Source organism: Mus caroli, unplaced genomic scaffold, assembly GCF_978045245.1.
Source record: "Mus caroli unplaced genomic scaffold, Mus_caroli_1 scaffold_15, whole genome shotgun sequence".
In the NCBI taxonomy this organism is placed as follows: Eukaryota; Metazoa; Chordata; class Mammalia; order Rodentia; family Muridae; genus Mus; species Mus caroli.
In genome coordinates this window covers 74,327,353-74,335,638 of record NW_028227270.1, presented here as the reverse complement: position 1 = coordinate 74,335,638, position 8,286 = coordinate 74,327,353, and the positions used below count along the sequence as shown (strand labels likewise).

The window sequence follows — 8,286 nt, the reverse complement described above, 5'->3', positions numbered from 1 at the left end:
CTGTATTCCCAGCTCAGCCTTTTTTTAAAACTATAAACCATGGAGTCCTTAGCTCACAGATATCTGCCCAGTTCTATCTCTTGAGTGCTGGGACTAAAGGCATGTACCATCATGTCTAGTGTATGAACCCATCCACTAGAAATTGTAAGAAAAATTATATTTCCTTATTGTATTCTATTCACCTTGCTATGTGCACACATGTGCCGTGTGTGTGTGTGTGTGGGGGGGGACCCTACGGGAGTCGATTCCTTCCTTTCCCATGTGGGTTCTGGAGACTAAACTCAGGTTCTTGGGCTAGGCAGCAAGCCTCTTTTCCTGATGAGTCAGCCCACCATCCTGAGTGTTCCATCTAAAACAAAACCTGTACCACAGTTTTCTAATGGCAAAATACAAACTTAGTAAGAATAAAAAGGAACCCCAAACACATTCCTGTCTAATTTACTCGTGATTTAGTTTCTGATACAGATTTGACTTTTATTAGAAAAAAACCACAACTCACTAATAAATTCTCCATGCAGCCATACACACGGCCTTCTGTATTTATAAATTTGACAGCCGTGGTTTAACCAACAGACCAGATACACCCAAAACAACTACACTGTCGTGACAGCATGTAGACTTTTTCTTGTCATTACTCTTTAAGCCACTTATGGTTTGCTTTCTGTTGATGTGGTACAAAACCATAACCAAAAGCAACTTAGGGGAAGAAAGAATTAATTTCAAGCTGATCGGACACAGACTGTCACTGAGGGAAGTCCAGGCAGGAACTTGGAGAATCCATGGAGGAATGTTGCTGGCTGGCTGGCTCATACTTAGCTAGCTTTCTCGTATAGCTCAGAACCACCTGCCAAGGGAATGGTGCCTCCCACAGTGGGCTGGGCTCTCTTCTACGATTTAACAATTAAGACAATCTCCTACAGACAGGCCCTAGACAATTTGACCGATGTAATTCCTCTATCAGGTGACTCTAGGCTGTGTCAGAAAATTAGAACCAACTGAGGCTGGGTGTGCTGGGGAGTATTCCAGCACTCACGGGGCAGAAGTAGGCAGATCTCTGTTGAATTGGAGGCAAGCATGGTCTACATAGTGAACTTCAGGATAGCCAGTACTACATAAAATCTTAAAAACAAAGGTAACTGGTGCTGTGATGTAACACACACACCACATTTGTACCACGCTGCATGCTGTTCTATTGGAGATTATTTGAAGTATGTCGAAGGATGTGTGTAGATAGAATATACGAAAGCACAGGGCATAAGGGACTTGAGAGGATTTGGGTATGTGGAAGGCATCATGAAATCACTTTTGTCTAGATACAAAATGCAGAGGGGGGATTTTAGGGGGAGATTTCAAACAATTGTCACGACAGAATTCTAGAAGAAGTGCTGCTCACAGCCACATCTCCTGTCAGACAGTTAAACTTGCATAGTACTAGATGAAATCTTATCAAACTTTGTGGGTATAGCCTAGCATTGCCATGTCTTAATGAGCCCCGATCACCGCCCCCCTCACCCACCAGGTTCTACGGGAGCTCAGACCACTGCCCTCTCATCCGGTATTTCCAAGGTCTACGAGAGTCACTTTCATCAAGCATTGCCAGGGTCAACGTTAGCCCAGATCACTGCTGTTTCATCCGGCTACCTGAGCCTTGATCATCGCCTTCTTACCCCTCATTGCCAGGGTCTATGTGAGCCCTGATCACCACCTTCTGACTTGGCATTGCCAGGGTCTACATGAGTCCAGATCACTGCCGTCTCACCCGGCAACCTGAGCCCCGATGACTGCCCTCTCACCCGGCATTACCAGGGTCTATGTGAGCCCCGATCACTGCTCTCTCACCCTGCATGTCAGCTTTTTGACCCGGTGAATGACTTCGCCGCTGCTGTCGACCACTTCAAGACTCCCGCTCTCACTAGAGTTCTCTGAAGAGTCATCCTCCGCCATGCGTTCTGGAACAGTTCCTGTAATGCGCGTCACCTCCACATGGAGGCGCCCGGCAACCTGGGTCAAGGAACAGGAGCATAGTTAAAAGGTATACCCTGGGCAATGCTAGCAGGAGACAGAAATTCACTCTACAGCTCTGGCTGTCCATCTCCGGCAGTGGGAGACGCTCCCTCCTAAGCCACCTCCAGGAAGGAGACCCCAAACCCACCCACCCAGAGCCTGGCAAGCCCATGCTTGCCCTTGCATCCCTCCTTTCTTACTCTGAACCAAATCTGCTCCTCCCAACTTGCTTTCTAGAACTCTCCTTAGGTGTATCCATTTTCCTCAGCTCAGGCAAGGAGCAGCTTCAAGGGAGCTATCATATTCTACTGAAACATTGTTTCGTGTTTGTTTACATAGTTGCGCATGCATTTCTTTGATACCATGCTTGGGTAATCTTGGTACTCCAGGGAGTGGGCTCTCTTGCTAGTGAACTCATGGTTAAATGCAGAAAGTGAAGGTGAAATGAGAGCCAATAACAGGATGGAGCAGTCGACATAACAGAAAGGTGTAGGTGGTGGGTGTGCATAGAATAAATGTATGCACATGCATGTAGCAAGTATTCACCCAGGATGGATGGGGGCAGAAACTGCCAAGTACTGTGCTTCCCACAGTACACTAGGCAGACATGGTCCCTGGCTCAAGGAGGGAGGATGGTGTGTAACATGGAGCTGCATGAAAACGGTCTCATGGGGTGGTAAAAGGCTCTTACCAGAAGGGATGGCAGGAACAAAGCCATCCAGCATGGGAAAGTAGTTTGTTTGTTTGTTTGTTTGTTTGTTTTTTCGAGGTTTTGATTTGTTGAGACAGGGTCTCACTATTATAGCCCAGGTTGACCTCACTGTGGAATCCTCCTGCTTCAGCCTCCAGAGTGCTTCAATGATAGGCAGGCCTCCCCCAATGTCCACTCTGCGTAACGATTCTTTTGTTCAACTTATTGTTTAATTATGCGTGTGTGTGTGTGTGTAGGTCTGTGCACTTGTCTGTTGGTGTCCAAAGAGGCCAAAGGTTATCAGATGCCCCTGGAACTGGAGTCATAGGCAGCTGTGAACCATCTGACTGGGGAGCTTCGACTTGAACTCTGGCCCTTACTAAGAGCAGCAAGCCACTCTGAACTGCTGAGGCATTCCCTCTACCCCTAAATAACTGTTCTCCATTTGTCACTAGGATGTTTATATTTCTGATCATGGCAGTGTCTCACTGGAGCAGGTCCAGTATGGTAGTATTCCTTCCTTCTTTTGGAAATGACTCAGTCTGCTCGAATGCACAATCTTTCTGCCTTAGCTTCTGAATACTATGCTTGCAGACATAAGCTACCACCCCAGGCTAAGGGTTATGTTTAATGCTCAGACTTCCATGTACCAACTGGCACCAGAGCCAAGGATCTGAGAGAAATCAGCTGGTGATATCTGACAAGTGATATACAGAGGTAGAAGTACTGAGGGGCAGAAAGTACAGTGCAGTGCTTCATACGGTGCTTGTCTGAGGACTGAACACATATTTATGTATTTACGTGTGTGTGTGCTTACAGGTGTAAGCATGCCACAGTGACGGTCAGAGGGAAACATTTAGAAGTCCTTTCTCTCTTTCCACTCTGAGAACTGGAGACTGAACTCAGGTCATTAGGCTTACATGGCTAAGTGCTTTTACCCTGCTGAGCCATCTATGGGCCCCCTGAGTACATTTGTGATATAATTTCAGATACCCAGAACGTGCCCAGGACTCTAGATTAAGAGGACCTTAAAGAGGGCCTCAGCCACTGGCTCCACTGGCCATTTAAGTTGTATTTTCAGCATGAGAGAAGCATTGGTGGTCACTGGGGCAGAATTATCCAGAAGGTCCCAGCTCCTACACACACACACACACACACACACACACACACACTTATATCCCACCCTGGGAACCCAGGTTTATTCCCAGCTACCCTTTGTAAACCATATCTTATTCTAAGAAACCCAAGGAATAACTGTTTTTTTTGTTTTTTGTTTTTTTGTTTTTTCCTGGTTTTTCGAGACAGGGTTTCTCTGTATACCCCTGGCTGTCCTGGAACTCACTTTGTAGACCAGGCTGGCCTCGAACTCAGAAATCCGCCTATCTCTGCCTCCCGTGTACTGGGATTAAAGGCGTGCACCACCATGCCCAGCTTAGAATAACTTTGTAGTTCAAGTTTATACGCTATATAAAACAAACTAGGGAGTTAAGGATTGAGACTAAAGAGAAAAACATCAGTTGACGAGTTGGGTAGAAGTCTGAATCTGAGACACACAGCTTTCATGCCTTTACCCATAGAAGATGGTGTCTAAGACTGCAGAACACAGGAGACCAGCAAACAGCCAGTAGGTTCTGGGGAAAATCTTATACTGTAGTGTGTGTGGGGGAGGAGGGGGACACAAGAAGTGATCATCCTTTATGCTGCCAACGAATACAAAGAGAAATGGACTCTTCTGGAGGGCCGTATGCTGGAACACACCACAAGCTTAAATAGACAGATGGACCTGGGTGCTCCAGGACATTTTCTTTAACAAGATCAGAGCCATATAGTGCTAACTATGACAGAAGATAGTCCAAGCAACTGAATACCCAAAAGTTAGAGCTAAGGTATGTTTCCACTATAATTGGGTTGGGAACCAATAAACCGAAGAACACATTTTCACATAATAAAATGGCTGCTCCAGAATACGAAATGGGAAAAACGGGTAACTTTGCAAGGCTGGTTTGGTTTAAGAGCAGTGCAAATGTATAAAGAGACGAGAAGGGACTACAGACAATCTTATTATGGTGTTGGTCAGAGGGATACTGGGTGAATTTCATTTTATTTGAGTCTTTCTGTAGCCACAGTATAATCAAATAATAAAGTTGTCAAAGTGAAAATGGACCTAAGGAAAAATTAAAAATTTCCACATGAATGTCTTCTAACGTGTCCAAGGCCCACAAAGGGCAAATACACCCACACTGTTGAAATATGGCTGTCTAAAGGAGACTAACAAAGGCTATTTAGGATGCCTTCTTTGTGACTTAGGGCTTCAGAATAATCTTCTGAGGTTTTAAATTTTTTATTTTATTTACTCATTTCTTTGTTTACAGGTTCTCACTGTGCAGCCCTGGCTGTTCTTGGACTCACTTGGTAGAACAGGCTGGCATAGAGATCTGCCTGCCTCTGTCCTGAGTGCTGGGGTCAAAGGAAGACACCACCACTCCTGAATCTAAGCAATACCTTGTAAAGGACATCTATGATCCAGGAAGGAACTGGTGTGGATGACTATCATTGGCGGTGGTTTTTAAAAGGAAAAATTAATATGGAGCAAAGAGCAAAACTTATTACCAAAATTAAAACAAAAAAATTTTTGAACCACAAATATGAAATGTGTTGCCTTTTAAGATCATGGCTTAATCCTGATGTATATTAAGAGGAATAAAACAAAAGAAGATCAACACACACACACACACACACACACACACACACACACACACACACACACACACACACACCTCTTCTTGATCTCTCTCAGGCAAGAGATTAAACAAAATTTCCTATCCTGTCATTTTCTAGGGGCTGGCGTGTCCTTACCTCCCCCTGCTGGCTGATGATGGGTACTGCATATTGAAGCTTCACATCACAGAAGAGACATTCCAAAAACACATTAGCCACCCCAATGAGGTTGTGATTCTCCTGAGCTTCATAGAAAGGGTCACCTCGCTTCCCATAGAGCCTCTTGGCCTGAGAAAAAGGATAGGTCATTGGGTGAGAAGTCAGGAAACAACGCATCAACTTAAATAATGTTATTTCAAATTAGCACTAAAAACGTTTAGAGGAAGCATTCATAAAAATAAACAAGTGCAATCAGAATCGTGCCCACAGAGACCCAGCACACGAGCAGGGCGTGTTTGCTAGGGGACGCTCACGCAGAGGAGCCCCAGCTTCACTCACCCCACGCCTGAAGCCTACTTCATGTCATGCCCTGTGACTTACACCAATTCCTTCACCAGATTTTCCTTTTTATTACCAACATCAAATGTTAAAAGCAAAACTCAACATTACATTCGCTATGACGACTTCAGAAATCTACCCAGCCCTGAGCACAGCTAGGGGCACAGACAACTAGGGGCACATGCGCAGACGGGGATGAAGATGAAATCCACACTGGCTTTGGCCGGACTAATTTTCCAGGACACGGACTGATAGCGCGGAGCGACTGCGCATGCTCGGAGCAACTTCTTTTCTCCTCTTTTCCCTTGAAAGTCAAAGAGCACAAAGCAAACTAAGTCCCGCCTGGGGGAATTTCCCGGATTTCGTGTCCACCGGACAGATTCACGTGCGACTGGCCCTTAAAGATCACATTTTATCTCCCTAGTGTAAATGACCAAACCATTATACCTGAGGTCTTCATTCGGCCAAGTCTCCTTCATGCTCTGTTTCTCTTACCTCAGGAACATTGTCTTTCCATTCTTGGTAAAGGTCTCTCATATCAATTAGCTTATTCTCCAGCTTCTCAATGGTCCAGACCTGGGTGCCCTTCCCTTTCCTCCTGGCTTGGATGGCGGGCTCGCTGACGATTGCGCCTCTCTGTATCATGATGGAAGACAGAGCAGACATGACTTTGACACTCCCCCCCCCCACACACACACAGTTAAAGACTGTATATACTATTGTGAGGTTCTAAGTTTACAAAAGACAGTAAAACTTTACCACCTAGGGAATGCCCTGGTCTTTCTTTTCTACAGACATCTATGTATCTATAGATCTATGTATATTTACCTCACAATTCCTTTCATTGGATATCCTTCATAATCTTGCTTTCCAATAGCAACATAGGAATTCATCACACAGATTTATCACATTCTGACTACTATTCAATTAGGGTACTTCAAGTTTTTGTTACACAGATTCAACCGTGAGGGCTGGAGTGGCTCAGGTGACTTACTTAGCACACTGGCTTAGCTCAGGTGGCTTATCTAGCACAAAGCCCTGGGTTACAGCCCCAGCTTCCTCTAAAACAGATGTGGTAGTGCATGCTCATCATGACCAAATTTGGGAGGTAAAGACAGGAGGAGCAGAAGTTCAAGGTCATCCTTAGCTACTTAGTAAGTTTGAGGGTAGCAGGGGATTATGAGACCCTGTCTCAATCCATCCATACATCAATCAATCAATCAGTCAATCAATAAATCAATCAGTCTTAAAGAATAAAAGAACTATAAAAATTATCATATACACACATCAATCAGTCTTAAAGAAGAAAAGGACTATAAAAATTCTAATATACAGAAAGAAGGTACACACATCAATCAATCAATCAATCAATCAGTCAACCAATCAATCAATCAATCAGTCTTAAAGAAATTTAAAAAAAAAGACTTTATTTTATGGTACATGTGTGTTTTGCCTGCATGCATGTATGTGCACATGTGTCCCTGGTGCCTCAGAGCCAGGAGAGGATATTGGATCCCTTGCACCTGGAGTTCCAGATAAAGGTGAGCCACCATGTGTGTGCTAAGAACCAAACTTGGGTCCTCTGGCAGAGCAGTAAGTGGTTGCCTGAGTGAGCCCTCTCTCTCCACTCCCCACACACAACTTCCCTTTTAACTTGCTGTCTGGGCAGGAAAAAAAAAAGAGATGAAAATTCATTTTCTTCCAGGTTTCTCTTTTACAGTAAACTCTTGATGCTGTAATGATAGGAGACCTCCAGATGGCTCTAAGGAGTTCTGTGTGCATGCTAGCAGGTTTCCAAGATGTTTGTCCTTCTCAGAGAGTCCACTCAGAGACGGCGGGACAACCAAGCACACCCAGATGCCCTCACTGCAGAAGGGGTGTGTGCATGAAGGCAGGCAGGCGTAATACTTACACATGCATGTATATACATGCGTAAACACACATGTATGCCTAACTTCACTCTTTTGAAACCTCTATCATTACTGTGGATGTGGTTGGGCACTGTGAGCCTGTGGAGGTCTGAGGACAGCTCTGTGGGTCGCATTCCATTCTTACACGGGAGCCAGGAATTGAACCCAGATCATCAGGCTTGTGAGCGAAGCTATCCTCTGAGTCCCTAGTTTCAATCTTTTCAAGGAAGTGACTAAGTCAGAAAGTCCTTCTGCCACCAAATTATGCTTCCATCCTTTTCTTCCCCCGCCCTCCTCATTCTTCTCAAGACAGGGTTTTTCTTATAGCTTTGGTTGTCCTGGAACTTCCTCTGTAGCTCAGGCTGGCCTTGAACTCAGAGATTTGCCTGCCTCTCCCTCCTGAGAGCCTGGGTTAAAGGCATGCACGCCACCTCCTAGCCTTCTGTTTCTGTCCTTTCTAAGGGC

The 8,286-nt window shown here is 45.0% G+C and overlaps 1 protein-coding gene across 9 annotated transcripts in view; it reads right to left on the bottom strand.

The window, feature by feature from the left end:
• The window catches only part of Kif13a (kinesin family member 13A), a 179,182-nt gene that overhangs the window by 43,295 nt on the left and 127,601 nt on the right, over positions 1-8,286 (bottom strand). For all 9 annotated transcript variants that reach the window (XM_085831124.1, XM_085831120.1, XM_085831121.1 and 6 more), the window contains exons 19-21: positions 6,407-6,547; positions 5,552-5,701; positions 1,840-2,001 (exon numbers count right to left, since the gene is read on the bottom strand). In XM_085831124.1, the coding sequence (XP_085687250.1) occupies positions 1,840-2,001; positions 5,552-5,701; positions 6,407-6,547 (453 nt within the window). The remainder of the gene's footprint in view (positions 1-1,839; positions 2,002-5,551; positions 5,702-6,406; positions 6,548-8,286) is intronic.